Source organism: Netta rufina (genome assembly GCF_964035555.1).
Source record: "Netta rufina genome assembly, chromosome: 2".
Classification (NCBI taxonomy): Eukaryota; Metazoa; Chordata; class Aves; order Anseriformes; family Anatidae; genus Netta; species Netta rufina.
In genome coordinates this window covers 14,141,205-14,157,755 of record NC_140124.1, presented here as the reverse complement: position 1 = coordinate 14,157,755, position 16,551 = coordinate 14,141,205, and the positions used below count along the sequence as shown (strand labels likewise).

General features: G+C 41.0%; 1 protein-coding gene across 1 annotated transcript; it reads left to right on the top strand.

Annotated features, from left to right (window-relative positions):
- Nucleotides 1–359: 359 nt before the first annotated feature.
- On the top strand, nt 360–4,847 carry GJD4 (gap junction protein delta 4; the record flags this gene model as incomplete). The annotated part of the gene is made up of 2 exons (XM_084281225.1): nt 360–423; nt 3,658–4,847. 2 exons carry the CDS (start codon nt 360–362, stop codon nt 4,845–4,847), a joined length of 1,254 nt encoding a protein of 417 aa, XP_084137351.1.
- Between the last annotated feature and the right edge of the window lie 11,704 nt (nt 4,848–16,551).

The window sequence follows — 16,551 nt, the reverse complement described above, 5'->3', positions numbered from 1 at the left end:
TGGGAGGGTAAGAATAGTCTACAATGGCAGAGATCCCTCCTGTTGTTGCTTGTCTGCTTGCAGTTGTCCAGACAGAGGATCCACAAAAGAGGTAAGAGCAGAGGGATCTGAGCAGCTAGAGCAAGACAAATTTAAACCCTTAGGAAGTGTTGTTCCCATATCCAGAACTAACAGTCCTGTTCAAATCATCAACATAATCCAGCAATAGTAATGTTGTTGTGGCTGGGACTCTAGTTTTCATGTGTGACCCTTACCAAATATTTCTTTTTTCTTTCTTCCCTGTCTAGGTCTAACCTACCTGGGAAATGGCAAACCTGTAAAGATATCAGGAGCCGGCAGCGTGGTGAACCTGACTGAACATGGAGCGCTGGGACTCACTGGGATTTTTGATTGTCACTCTCAACTATAACGTGACAATTGTAGGTAAGTACTTTTAAAAACTCTGCTCTTTGTTTTACTGCTCCTGTCCCAAAGCCACACAAATGTTCTACTGATAGTCCAATTTCATTTCTAACTATCCCTTTGTAACCTTTAAATAAGAAGTTATTATTTAGATATGCAATTTAACAGTGGTTAGTGTATTTATTTTCTTCTTAAATAGCTTCCCGCTTCCTCTCCAATGGATATTTTCTGAACTTTATGAAGAAAGTTCTGGCATAGTTTTCAAATTTGGCTGTTCGTGCCTGAGCTTTGGATCACGTCTGTTATGGGCTGTTGTATGGATCATGCTGAAAACACACAGAAATAATACTTCATTTATATCACATACAGCCAACAATAGAATGTATGCGGTAGCTTCACCAATGGATCAAAATATTTAAAGAAGGAAAAAACCTCTCTTTAGCAGGAAGACATTTGTTTGTGGTTAAGTACCATTGTAATTACCACTGTTTTTTTCTTCTTTAATTTTATAAATGAGCAAAGTACGTATGCATTTAAAACAAACAACAACAATAAAATCACAGTTTATTTTTCATCAGCAAACAGTGGTCCAAGTGTTTCTTTTTTCCTTTTCTTCTTATTTAAATAAGACACTCTTCCTCTTTCATAGGCTGCTTGGAGCAAAATGTGTGCCAGAGAAAGACTTTTGAGGACCTTTCAAAGCCCCTTTGCTCTGGTCGCAGGCATGTGCTGTAGTTTGTGCTGGGCACTGCAGGGAGCACCCAGCTCAGCCGCAGGGGCTTGTTGTAGCGTGGGTAATGAGGGCTGAGTCGTTAGGGACAGTGGTGCACAGAGGGGATCTTGATAAAATGTGTGTCATACTAAACTACTTCCTAAGGAGCCATTGATTTTTTTGAGCAGCACTCCCTATTGTACATGATCTAATTAAAAATTGATGGTGAAATAGCATGTAGTATTTTAAGCTTAATTAACTAATGTGCTTCACACACTTTGAGGTCCTCACAGGGAAAATATTTTACCTAAGTATGAAGTATTGTTTTCTAAAGATGACTGATTCCGTACAGCTGGTGCTTTCTATTGACCAACACTGTCAAAAAGAGGGCAGCAGCACAGCCTGCATATCAAAACACAAGAAGCAGAAAATTCAGAAAAACCACGACTAAATTTCAGGTGATTAAAGATGAAATGGGAAGATCTCAATTTATTTAGATAATACTTTATTTTGCCAGGAGCAGCAGCTTTCCATGATGATACCTCACATAGTTTATATATCCTTACATTTTTCCAATTGAAGATTTTTCACTTCAGAGTGCAGCTTTACTGATCCAGTCCCATAAGTCCATTAGCCACAGATGGATTACATGGGGCATTCAAATCGCATGCTCAATACACTAAGAGATATATGTTGCAGAAATATTTGAATGTTTAAGTACCAACTACAGAGAAATAGCTTTATGGGAAGGACAAGAATGTTTTTCAAGACAATATATAATTTTGTGGCTGTAAATAATCCTGTATTTTGTAGAAAAAATGTTTTGGGATCTGGATTTTTAAAACACCTTCAGAATATGTATCGGTTCTCTTCAACAGATTGCCTTTAAGACATTGCATGCATGTGAGATGTACAGTTACTATTAATGACTGCAGGTTTTCAGTGCATTTCTCAGTGATTAACTGCATATAGCACGCTTCTGCTTCGTCACTCAGTCTTGCCATTCATTTATCTACAGTTAAAACCACTTTCTTAACTGCTCCTTACAGTACAGAATTAATCTCATCACTCTTTGTTGTTTTATTTTGATTTTTGTCCTTTTTGTTCCTAGGTGTGTGGGTTTTTTTTCTTCTTCCTTTCTTTTTGCTTTTTGATTTTTTCTTCCCTCTCTTCCCCTTTTTCTTTTTTCTTGTTTTCCTTTTCCCCTTTTCTTACTTTCTTTATTTAAATATTTGAAACTAAAGCAGGTGATTAATAAATTAAATGAATTTTTCAAAACCACGTAAGAAAACATTGACAGGACTCAAATGGAAGCTTGAGAAATTCAAACACAAATTTTACTTCAGATGTTAAATTTTTCCATGTGTTTGTACAAAATATATTTTTAGTTTTTGACAATATTACAGTTTATTTTCAGACTTTTCTATCCTGCCCAGAAAAAAAAATCTTTTTACGAAATAGCTTTGTCAGTAATATAGCAATTTGTGTAACTTTATGAAAAAAATGTTTAGATAAAACCTTCCCCATCCAAATATCCTCCAAGAACTGTCATGAAAAATGAAGTCTCATTCAAAAGATATGATACGTAGGGTAGCAATGCCTGATATTTCACTGCTGTTGGCATGATGGAATAAGGTTAAATCTTGACCTTTCCCACTGAAGTGGATGAGACCAAGCCTTACCTAATACAACCATATGAAAGAACTGAGGAAAAGACAAATAAAAGTTATCAGTATATGGAAATGCCAGACCTGTAAGGCTTCACTCGGTGTTGGTGGTAAGACAGGAGGGAGCTGAAGGGAGAGAGGCAGCATGCCAAGGTCATGGAAGAAGGAGAGATATGATGAAAATGAGGCAACAGAAGAAGTATTAGAGAGAAATGACTGGAGTACATGTGCACACACAAATTTACACTCATACGACATTTTAAATAAGTTTTCTAGTAGCACCTTAACTAGCTCATGAGTAAATATCAGTCTAGACACAGCAGAAAGATTTTGTCGGCAGTAGTAAACTTTATATATGATTTTGTAGCCAAGACAAAGAAAAAATGTTACTTCATGAAACAATCTTTTGTATTTAGAAGAGTTTCATGCTGTGTTAGCTGATCTATATTGAAATAGGACAAAATCCAGGTGCAGGAATATGAAACCAACAGTAAGTAAGAACTGTAAGAGAAATGGAATTATTCACTCTTTTTTTTTTTTTTTTTTTTTTTTTTTTCTTTCTTTCTTTCTAATGGATTTGGATAAGTTCAGAGTGTTTTCGTTAGGCTAAGGTTTCACTTTTTCACTTGGTTTGTTTTATTGCATGTCAAACTCCTACACTCTCAAGTCTAGGTGAAAGTTATGGAATATGCTAGCTAATGCATATTCACACAAGTTTCAGTCCTAGTCAAAACAAAGCTAAGGAGGTACTTTTTCAAGAGGAAACTGGTTACAGGGGTGCTTTTTCAAATGCCTTGTATACAGAGACAGCCTCACTACATTATCTGCCTTCTCTCCTCTCTCAGTACTCTGACTCCTTCTTTTGTTGTCTTCTAGGAAAGATCTGGCTAATGTTGGTAATTCTGCTGCGAATGGCAGTGGTGGTGTTAGCAGGCTATCCACTCTACCAAGATGAGCAGGAGCGCTTCATCTGCAACACCCTGCAACCAGGATGCTCCAATGTTTGCTATGACTTGTTCTCTCCCATATCTCACTTCAGGTTCTGGCTCATTCAGACTGTGTCTATCCTGCTACCTTATGCTGCATTCAGCATTTATGTTTTGCACAAGGTAGCTACGTACATTGTAAGAATGCACTGTCTGGTGTACAGACGCAGAGGCCATAAGGATTTATCAAGTCACAAAGATGTGAAGAAACTTTGTAGAAGTGCTCTTGTCAATGGATTAGATTGTGATGCAGAGAACCTAAGTATCCTCAGTTTTTCTGGGGCATACACTGTTCATCTCTTTTTTAGGACACTAATTGAGGCTGCCTTTGCAGCTGCTCAGTATTACCTTTATGGATTTTTTGTTCCTGAGCGCTTTTCTTGCTACCATTCACCTTGTACAAGTACAGTTGATTGTTATATCTCCCGGCCCACTGAGAAGTCCATCATGATGGTTTTCATCTGGGGTGTCACCAGTCTGTCCTTTCTGCTCAGCCTTGCTGACCTTGTCTGTGCCCTCCGGAGAATGACAGCAAGAAACCAAAAGAAAAAGCTGCTGGCAAACCTCCATGCAGAGGATGAGGGCATTGTAAATCTTCCCACAGTACAGCATGGCAGCCCAAAATCCCCACCTCAAAATCAAGACCGTCGAGCCTCAAATGTCAGCCAGATCAGTGATGGCTCCCACTCACTTCTCTCTGAAGAGGAAGAGGAGACTGTTCTTCATCCTGAAGGGGTCTCTCAGCAAACTGCCAGCACTAACCTTAACAGCAACAGCAAGAAGCCCTGTATATCGGGAGATCTTGATGTTAAGCAAGATAATATTGAGGAACCATTGTGTGCTGGTGACCAACAAGGAACTACATGCCATCAGCTGATACCTGGGCTCCAGCAAGGTTTCATTAAAGATACTGCCCTGACTTTGAGACCTCAGATCAAGTCTAACCTTGGAGTTTCCTCCTCTGTAGTTCAGAGCAAGCTTTTAGGATACTACACTTCAGCTGAGCTAAAGGATCCTGATGCACAATCAAACTATAGTAGTACTAGTTGCTTGAGATCAAAAAAGTCAGAATGGGTATAAAATCCTGAGAGGCCACTACACAGTTAGCCTGGCAGGACACATCACTGCGTCCCTGAAGAAGTTTTGGGTAGTTTCAGCTGGATCCCTTTGCTGAAATTATGCTGCAGAGACATGCTGCTTTGCAGTGTTTGGCTAACTGAAGGAAAAGGAGAAGCAGACCTCCACTGTGGAGGAAACAAAACGACAGATAAGAATTTGAAGGATACTACATTAATGGAACTGCTTTTTGGAAAATGTAACAGATTTATCCTTTTCTGGGTGTAAGTGACTCTAAACAGCTGTGGACTGTCACTGATGTGACTGACCTGTTTTGCCGGGAGTACATGTGTACACTTGTTTGCTCTAACCTAGTTTTACTGCAAAAGATTGAACTTAAGAAAGGTGTGACTTTTAAACATAGTTGTACATTATCTACTGTCAGAAGGTTAATTTACCTCCTCATATTAAACTCTCTAAGCCCACTCTAAGAAAGGATATTCAGGCAAGAGTAGATGGTGACAAATATAAATAAATGTTTTGTAGCAAAGTGTTAATGTGTAAAGAAAGTGTGGATCTTATGGATCATTTAGAACTGAAGAGTACACCTCCACTACTTAGTGTATTGGGTATACATGGCACGATTTTGGTGGTGGGGAACTGCAGGGGTGGCCTCTGTGAGAAGAGTCCAGCAGCTGCCCCATGTTAGATAAAGGCCAGTTTCAGCCAGTTCTGAAGGGACCCAACCCTGGCCACAGCCAAGCCAGTAAGCGGTGTTGTTTGCACCTCTGTGAGAGCAGATTTAAGAAAGGGAAGAAGCTGCTGCACAACAGCAGCTGGGAGAGTGAGGAGTGAGAAGCATCCCTGCAGCCCCCAAGGTCAGTGCAGCAGGAGGGCAGGAGGTGCTCCAGGCACGCAGCAGCAGTTCCCCTGCAGCCTGTGGAGAGGCCCCTGGTGGAGCAGGCTGTCCCCCTGCAGCCCATGGGTCCCACATGGAGCAGATTTCCACACTGCAGCCCGTGGAGGAGCCCCCAGTGAAGCAGGTGGATGTGGCCTGGAGGAGGCTGTGGCCCATGGAGAGCCCTTGCAGCAGCAGGCCCCAGGCCGGAGCTGCAGCCCATGGAGAGGAGCCCACGCAGGAGCAGGGGGTCTGGGGGGAGCTGCCGCCCGTGGGGGACCCATGCTGGAGCAGTTTGCTCCTGGGGGATGGACCCCGTGGTACAGAGCCATGTGGGAGCAGTTCTTGAAGAGCTGCAGCCAGTGGAGAGGAGCCCCCACAGGCTCAGTTCAGAAGGACGGCACCCCATGGGAGGGACCCCATGTTGGGGCAGAGGCAGAGAGGGACCGTGAGGGAGCAGCGGTGATGAAGCATCAGGGAATGACCGCAGTCCCCATTCCCCATTTCACTGCACCGCTCAAGAGGAGGAGGAAGAAGAGGGTGTATGGGAGGAAGGTGTTTTTATTTTTTATTTTAGTTTCTCGCTGTTCTAGCTTGTTAGTGATAGGTAATACATTTCATTAATCTCCCTATGCTGAATCTGTTTTGCCCATGACAATGATTGTTGAGTGATCTCCCCATTCTTACCCTTGAGCCCATTTCATCCTATTTTCTGCCCCTTTCCCTTTGAGGAGGGGGAGTGAGAGAATGGTTGTGGTGGAGCTCAGCTGCCCAGCTGGGTAAAACCGCCATAGTTAGCAGTACAATCACAGTACCTTTCTCTAGCCCGGAGGTCAGCTCACACAGTCTGACCATGTCTGTGTTACTCAGCTCCATTAGCCTGCAAAACAGGGTGGCTGCACCCACACTAGCTGTAGGGATTGGTGATAAGCTGAAGGATGCCCAGGAGATGATGAAGAGGTGTGGGCCAGCATGGTTTCAGGGCGTGCTCTAACAGCTTGGTGGTGCAAGGGACCGAGCTCTAGTGCCCATGTCTTGGCACTATTTACTGTGCATGAGTGCAGATGTGCTACGTCTTACATGTACGTCTGACACTATGCATGAGTGCAGATGGCACATCTACAAAGTGTTATGTATTAATCTGAAATAGTCACACTAGGCTCCCTGTTACAGTAGGGAGAATGATTCATCTGACCTGTTCAAGGCATCTCTTCAGTTAAGGTGAGTCACTTTCCAGATGTACCTATTTCAACCACAATGTGAGTATCTGAGACCTGGGCTTAGGGAAGATGATTTCTAACCCAAGAGAAGGAGAAAGCAGCCATAGCTATGCAAAAGTACTCACCTCCTTTATTTGACAGACACTAATCATTTGAAGATGTGTCTAAATGAAGTGAATCACAGATTTTATTATTATCATGCTTTGTGCTTGCCTTCAATGTTAATTCCACTGCATTTACATAAGCGTGGTCCAGCAGTGAAGCAGAGCAGTGTGTGAGCTGAATTTTCTTATACCTACCCGTCAGTGGGGGCTGAAGGTTGCATACACCTGCAGATCATCAGTGGGAGTGGATGTGGAGGAGCGTGTGCTCAGAGGAACATACTGCTTGCAGTGCCCGTGACATGGGGCTGCTTGGGGGTGGCATGAGCTGGTGTAGGCACAGCCTGGAGCTGGAGTAGCTCCATTTAGACCCATGCAAAGGGAAAACAGGCACAGATCCAGTCTTGTCCTTGCTCTGCTGTATAACAAGTTTCTGTAATAGCTTAATAGCTGGCTCCTTGCTGCAGCACATCAAGGGAAAACAGCTTTCACATTCTTCCTTTTCTCTCCTGTGGGTACAGACGTCTTTGGGACAGTCTGGCTCATAATGTCTGTGCATCATTTCTCATATATATGAGGTAAAGACTAGCACTTAATTATGCCTCATCTTCTGCTTCCCCTCAGAAGTTAGGAAGCAGAGGTGCTCTTTGGGCCTGAAGACAGAATTTACTTTTGTAAAGTAGTTCAGGATCCTTAGGTACACTACAGAAGTTTTTAATTGCTACCTTCTAAGTAATAGTTTTCTCTTTATTAGCTGTGTTTGTTTCTTTTATCATGTGTGCTTGCTGTATGTTTTGTCATTTCCAGGACAGAAGCAGCATTAATTATTAAATTTCTCATAGGCAGAAAACCATAAAATATTTAAATTCCTCATCCTCCAAAGCCTCCGTAATGGGGTCTATGCTGATTACACATACCATGACAAAACACTGTAACAATGAAACCTTTTATGATTCACTGCCTCTTCTCAGCTGTGAGAAGGAATGCAAGGAACAAATGCGAGTTCAGTCTGTCGTGTACATCCCTCAATGTGAAATATAAATAGGATGGGATAAATAATAAATGCACTGTGGCTGGACACAATTTGCTTATTTGTGTCTTTAGCTAGACATCTTTTAATCACTAGGGAGTCTCATTTCCAATCAAGAAGATCCTCTTTGTGTCAGAAGTGGAAAGTGAAATGAGTGAGCTTCTTCCTTACTGTGCTTGTGGTTTCTGTGTGAGACTGCAGCCTTGTTTGTGCCACTCAGCTGTAGACCTGGCTGCTCCCGTACCCTTTGGCTCATAATTCGGGGTCAGTGCAATACACAGCGTGTTTGTAAAAACTGCCTACTAAAACAGCAGGATTTGTATGATATGAGAAGGAATAGACATTTCTGGCACCAACAACCTGCTCTTCAGGGAATGTCTCTGAATCTTCTAATAACTATTTCCAAGTCCTATTTATTAAATTACAAAGACAGATTTACAAGCTGGGTTTACTAGCAAGGGAGACCAAGGGAAGATGTGCAGAAATATTTATATTATTCTGAGCTTCCCTGGCTCAAGCAAGTTAGAAGCCATTGCTGGTAGAGGCAACCACAACGGGGAGCAGGAAACAGGACAGAAGATCTGTTCGAAAGAAGGAACTAAGAGGATCCCTCCTATTTTCTTCTTATATTCAATATCACCAAATATTAAGGTGCTGTGAGTGTATCTGGATGTCCTAAAGAGGGAGTAAAAGAAGTAATAGATGTGGAACAAGGAAGTAACAACAAAAATGTATTTTTTTAACTTGTGAATTGATATTGTGAGTCCTTCCAGAACATTCTTTGTACTAAGAATAATGTTGCAAAAGCTCCTTGTTAAGTTTGCCAGCATGTCTTTGTATCTTTTCTTTACCCAGCCACTCCAGAAAAAAAAAAAAGCATTTCTGCTTGATGACACAATACTCCTAACACTGCCCTCAGGAAGCTTTATCTTGCATTCAGACAGGGCTGCCAGAACTGCAGGGCAGGTATTAGCTGCACACTGTGATGGGTTTATGGAACTACATGTAAGCTATGTGTGGTGCTCGTCAAGTCTTGTATTACCCAACAAAGGACTATAGAAAAAGGAACTAAGACTTGGAACAGGTCAGGAAATGTGTAATGAAATAGTTTCCACATGGAAATAAAATTTTCATTGGAGAATTATAAAAAAAAACTAAAACCATTCTGTTCTCTTACTATCTTTGACTGTATGATAGCACTTCTCTTGTTAAATAAATATCTTGCAGAACATTAAAGACCAGCAATTTCCATCTTTTGCATACAGCAAAATCAAATATCCCTGGGAGTTTCTGCAGTATGAGCATGCGTTTCTGAGTATCACCACAGTTAAAACAATGAACTAAACAACCAACAACAAACCAAAAACAAACAAAAAACACCAGTTCTATTTCTCAACATAAAATAAGATAGGCTTTTTAAAAGTTTCCATGAACAATATTTTTTCAGTGTTCACACTACAGTTGTTCACACTGTAGGTTGGATCACTTTGATTTACACTCACCGACATAGTGGAAAGCTGTAACTCTATTCTCTTGTGAAATACACTGTAGACAGGTGTCTAGGGAATGCATAATTTCCCATTGTCAGCAGTTGTTCTCCAAGAATCTCTTACTTCAGACCATGATAAGTATTAAATCTGAAATTAACAATGTAGAGATCCTTAGTGTATTCTTTCAAGTTATTAAAATTATCTGCCCTTTTGTGATACATCATTATTCCAGTGATTATCCTCCTAGAAGGGCTCATTAAAGAGGATATTAATTGCACATTATTTTATTTTAATGTCATGATTACAATGAAGAACAGATAAATTATTACTGCTTGTAATATTTTAAGATAATAAAAAAATGCATCTCCAAAATTAAGAAAGTTGAGTAGTTGAAAGGCTGCTCTTTAACTTCTGTCTTTTGTACTGCTTTTAATAGCCTGATGTTCAACTGATAGGGAAGTAATTTCACAATGTAATGCTTTTACGTTGTAACTGAGTTGCTAAAATATTCTGCAAATTTGATGGTCTTTGTTCAAAGTCATAGCATGAACTGTTAGCCTGTGGTACACAGCAATGACAATTCTCAAAAATGAGTTTAGCATGACAAAAATCTGATCAAAAAGTTTGGTATCTTTACAGTTTATATTATCTGGCATCAATGTTGCAATTACCTAGCACCTACATTTCTATCACAATCTTAATCACTAGCTTTTGCCTTTCCTTCTTGTATTTCTGTTTTCTTAAATTTAGTGTTGACAAGTGGGATGTCCCAGGCCATCTCTATAGCTATGATTTAGTTATGGGAGTCCACATACAGTGCTCACTCAAAGGGCTGTTTTCCGATCCTGTGCCATGCACAACATAGACATGTTGGAAGACAGAGAGCCGTGTCTAATTCAGGTTCTACAGGTAACACTTTGAGTACTGGATTAGCTTTGAAAAGCCTTCAGTGATGGACAATTTACTGAGTGAAAATGACAGCAGATTAGAATGGGTACAGAGGATGGCCATGAAGATGATCAGAGGGCTGGAGCACCTCTGCTATGAAGACAGGCTGAGGGAGTTGGGATTGTTCAGCCTGGAGAACAGGCCTCAGGGAGACCTTATGGTGGCCTTCCAGTACCTAAAGGGGGCCTACAGGAAAGCTGGGGAGGGACTCTTTGTAGTAACAGGACAAGGAATAATGGCTTTAACGTAAAAGAGGGTAGGTAGATATTAGATATTAGGAAGAAATTCTTCACTCAGAGGGTGGTGAGGCACTGGCACAGGTTGCCCAGAGAAGCTGTGGATGCCCCATGGAGGTTTTCAAAGCCAGGCTGGATGGGGCCGTGAGCAACCTGGTCTGGTGGGAGGTGTCCCTGCCTGTGGCAGGGGGGTTGGAATGGGATGATCTTTAAGGTCTGCCTCCACTTTCCAGCCCACCAGCCATGCAGTTACTGAAGAAGCAGGAACCTGGTATAAAAGAGGCCAGTCACCAAAAGAGTAGGGAAAATCTGATGATAAGCACGATCTTGAGCTACATGCAGAGCATTCCCTCTTGCTGCCATTCCCCTCTGACTTGACCCCTCTTTCCCCATGTTATGTGAGCATGCTGGGGTGAAGTGAGTGTCCCTGAGGCAATCAAGAGAAGATGCACATATGCCTTATCCACCTCCTGGCTCATCCGGCCCCTTCAGCTTTGTCCCAGGCCTTTGTCATCATGTTTCAATCCATGCTAAGTCCATTTTTCAGAAGGGATTTTAGCACCTTGCTTTGCTGTGTTCTTGGCAGTAGCTCTTACACTATGTTTTCTGTCCATCCCATGCTGTCTCTTGGCACTCTTTGCATTTAACAGAGCTCAGGCTGTTATTTTAGGAAAGAGGCTCCTATTTTATACCTCAGTACCCACTAATTGGAAGTGAATGTCACCAGGAGAGGTAGTTAAACTTAGTTTGGTTCACAGCAAACTGTGAGGGAAGGTTGCTCTGCTTGTAGCTATAGGCTTCCTGGAGATCTGGGGTGACTTACGTTAGCTCAGTTGGCCAGCCTTATATCTGAGAGGAAAACCTTTGCAAAAGCTGCTTTAAACAGTCTGTACAAAATCGAGCGCAGGCCAAGAAACGTTATTATCACAAAACCCTACCAAAAACAGCCCTGCAAACATGAGAGAATTTTGAAAGCAGTTTTTCATGGGTTTTCCAATTAGAACGAGTTCACTTTGCTGTGACTTCTGTGTCAGCCATCCAAGTGCTTAGGCAGGCAGCTGTCAATCTTGCTTTGGAGACCAATCTTAAAAAACAAAGGGGGCTTTGTCCTTCTTTTACAGATTTATGTGTTATTAAGGTCCAAACACATGGTGGTGTTAGTCTGTAGAGGTCTACAGCTGGGAAGACTTTTCATTACTTTGACTATTTTTCATTAAAAAAAAAATAAATAAAAAATCTGTGGCTCGCTGTCAGGTGCCAAGTTCCCTTAAACCCTTGTGCACACCCGGAGACAGACCGCCATCTGTCAGACACCTACTGATGGCCACGAGGAACAGGGAACATGTGGGTGTTTTCTGGGAACTGAGTGCTTCCTCCTGGCTCCCAGTGTTGTGTGAGTAAGGACACGATGCCCACGGATCTGGCGGGCACCCAAGTCTGGTCCCCGGCCCAGGCTGCTCCTGTCTCGCTTTCCTTCTCCCCTGTGCCATAAGATGTTGGTGAGCAGGGGTTAAGCTCAAGCAGGACTTTTAGGGGAGAGGGCTGCATCCAAAATAAGTGCAAGGACAGTTCACAGGCAATACTTAAAAATGCTACACTTGGGTAAGGGACCTCCATTCCTCACAGCTCCGTTCCTCATAGCTGTTTGCTCTTCATCAATACTTAGCTAGCTCAGTGAACAAAGATCATGAGTGTTTCAGGGAACATTAGGCTGAATCACGTTAATATTTTATTTGAACATATTTGCTGCTCTCTAGAGGAACTGATGGAACTTGCATGGTTTAAAGTTACACTGTGAAGCACATTAAGCCAACCTACAGTCGTCAGGATAAATGAAGGAAACTGAAGAAAAGAAGCAAGCCAAAGTAAACAGTAGCCTCCCTAAAAATATTGCCAGGAAATGAAGCAGCATCAAAACAACATTTAAACTATAAAATAAAAAACAGAGAAGTGAATATACTGCAAGGAGATAGAAAAAAGTATATGGATACCAATGCAGATAAGGGAGCTGCCAAAATAGGTGATACTAAAAGAACACATTTTAAATAAATTATGATTATACCAAATTAATTATGATTTTCAATCAAAAGCCCCATCAAGAATAACCCTCCCAAATCCTTGGCAGACAACGTGCAGGGTCAAAGAGGGACAAAGCTGCCAGACCACTGGCTGAGAAAATACTTCTCTACTGAACAATCAAAACTAGAGATTGTATCAGCTTGTACAAAGACAAGAAAGAAAAGTGTAAAACTTGAGGAAACAGCAATTAAAAGATATACCACTGAGAAAATAATGAAATCTTGCAACAGAGCTGTGACTGATGAAAAGAATCATCAGACTGTCTCAGTGGGGCTCAGCTGAAGATGAAGTCACCTATATTTCATGGCCTACCCCTGAGGTAGGTGTCCAACACCCACTGGTCTCAGAGGTCCGGTCAAATTCCTCCCTGGACTGTCATTCAGCCAACAACCAGCTCCAATCAGTTGCCCACAAGAAGGTATCCTACCTTATTGGAGTTACTATAGGGTAACTGGGGTTTTCAGACATGAAATAAAATTATGGGAGACCCTTGATGTTTTGGAGAGGCAGATAGATGGTGTACAGGAGTCTCCAGGACTCAAATACCACTGGGTGCTTCTGTTTGGGCAACTGGGTTAAGACCCACAAGTTTACTTTAGAGGGAGCTAACTCACTTTCCAGGAACCACCAGCTATGTTACTGACACTATTAACTGCAACAGGAGCTTAGGTAATAGCTTACATTTAAAAACAACAACAACAAAAATGTTTAGATATCTACCTGCATTTAGGTATACTAGTCTAGAGCTGAACCTCCAGCCTTCACCAAGCATGGTGCTAGAAGGGAAAAAAAAATAAAGAAAAAATGAAAAGATGAAAATATCAAGAAATGTTTGAGCGATGATCACAGCTGGAGAAATGTTACTGAAGAGAATGCTACCTTTCTTCAAATGGGATATTGTTTTTGCTCAGCCAAAGAGACAAAGAAAGCAAACTCAGGAGAATAGCATTGCTTTGAGCTGAAATATCATTTGTCAAACATTTTCATAGCAGATTTTTTTAGGAAAAGAACAGAAAAACAAAAACATAGTGGTCATATGTTTCATAGATTTCAAAAGGACATATTGAAAATCTCCTCTGCAACACTCTGAAATCTTACAAAATGCCAGAACAAAATTGACACGAAGTCTAACTTTGACAAGTACAGTCAACATTGACACAGATTGGCAGACTGAGTTCTTGTAATTTTTGTGTGTATTATTGCTAATAACTTACTTGAGAGAAACCATAGTTGCATAAAAAGAAGTGCTGTAGCTCTACAGGAGTATGCTAGGAGTATACTAATTACACAGCTCAACTAACGCTTAAATAAAAACTAAAATATTGTCCAGTGTTGACAGAAAGATATTACCAGGAAAACAGCACATCAGGACCTGCCACCTCAGTCACTGCATCGAAAGACAAGAGGTAGAGGTACATTTAGAGGTAGACACAATGCATTATAGGAGGCATTAAATTAAAGTTTGTTCTGACTAGTGTTTGTGACCACTGACTGGAAATGATAAACAGCAGGAGTGTCTTAAAAGCAATTTATCTTACCTTTCTCAAAGACAGAATATATCACAACGCAAAATAACATATCCTTTTCCAATAGACTGCCATTACCTATATAATACCTTATATCTAAAATCTTCCATAATTTAGTTGGGATAAAACCCATACAAGATCTACAAAAGTTGCTCAGTAAATGTTAATCACTTCCGTTTTCCACAGATTTTTCACTATTGGCTTTTGAAACTTACAGGAAATTCTACCCTGAATTATTCTTCATTAAATTATTTTTATGACATGAATGCATAAATAAATAAATATGTAGTTCTCATTTATCCTGTTTTCCCAAAAGGAATTGCATTTGAAAGCACTGTGTAAATTTATGAGTTAAACCCTAGCTCAAAAAAGTTCAGGAAAACATTTAGGCGTACATTCATTTTAAGCATCTTATAAAATCTTGCTGAAATCAATAGGACTTTGGCATGCACTTAAATAGTCCTTACCACCCTACATGCTTATGATCCACTTCTATTCAAGAAAGCAATCAAGCACAAGTTTCTGAATCGGGATCTAAAGGTATTCTGTGAAAACCATTTCCATTCCAAGCTCTACTAATAAATTAGTTTTTTTGTGATTTTCCTTTTTTTTTTTTTTTTTTTTTTCATTAAGAATGTATAACGTGAATGTGCTTTGCTTCATTTTAAGCTGCAAAGGCCCATTTTATATACTGCTTGTTAAATCAGATTCTAATGATTCTTTCCTTCATGCAAATCTTTCCTCTCATTCATGGATTGTATTTAAATTCTGCTCAGCTTGCATTCATGATGCCTTGTCAGTGATTTGCATTGCTCTGATGCGTTTGCCCTGGTTGCACCCCTCACTCACTTTGGCTTGAGAACATAGAAGCCATAAATAACTCTTTAGCTGCTAAAAACAACACACACAATTCTTGTACACTAATGAGCTAGAGGATGGCAGCAATGAAGCTCCTTGTGGGTCTCTGTGGTTTCCTGATCAGACTGTTCCTAATGCCCTGCTCTATACCCTGGAAAACTGTGGTTTTCCTAATTGCTACAGCCAAAATACCGCTTAACTGGAGTTTATATATATATATATATATATATATATATATATATATATATATATATATATATATATATATATATATTTCAACTTAAAAAATCACAACTGCAAATGTGTGTTGTGGCCAGCAGGTCTGGGGAAAGAAAGCAGAGCTGCTCACGGTGCAGCGGCTGCCCTGCCTGCTCTGCGGCGCGGTGAGGCTGTAGCTCCAGATGGCAGCAATGTACAGGAGCACGGGATGTACCAGAACTGCAGGGCCCATAGCTAGATGGCAAATGCTCCCTCCCCTTCCAAAAAGCCAGATTTAATTTTATTGCCACCCTACATTTGGTCAGAAAGCCAAAGAAAGCATTTTGCTTCATAAGCCAGATTGCTACGTTTTCTGATTTACATTGAATGAGACCATTTAGGTGACAACCGCTGAGAAATGATGAGGGTGTCCTGTTTGACATACCTTTTGAATCACACCAGTTCCCAGCCTGAAAATGGTCATTTCTAATTTCAGAAGGTATGAAAAGCAGACACTGGTCATTTTAAAGGTTCATCTTGTGGACAACTTCAAGCAGAAAAAATAATTGAGACTAATGCTTTGTGAAAAACGCTAGGTATATTCTAGCAATGACAAATCTTTAGTGGAAAGAACATCTAGCTAATATATTTAAAGCATGTATGAAAGCATCTGGTATGTCACATATAATGCAAAAATGTTTGGAAAAGAACCATTTTTCTGCAACACAGTAAAAGAAAAACAGAGAGCGTCCAAATGAAATATTCAAAGTTTCTCCTTTATAGTATATTGGGTTTGACTAGTGAGTAGCCCACATCTTTCTGGCTAAATTTCACTTTTTCTTGGAAGCAATGCTTTACCATAGGACACCATAGCTCTGGCTTCTTGCTGGCTGCCATGGCAGTCGCTGCTGGGGTCACAGCAACACGTATTGGAGCCGGGTGAGCATGCAGGGGGCTTGGCAGACCCGAGCCAGACTGGGGGCCCTGCAGCAAGCAGCTCCTGGGGTGTGCTGCCCCCGTAACACACATGGGGCAGGGGAGAAGCACTGGAATTGTTGAAGTTTTGGGCTTTGTGAGAGGAGAAGTTGGGAGAAGGCTGTAAACAGTGCTAGGTGCCTATGGGACCAGGGAACAGAGGAAGGGA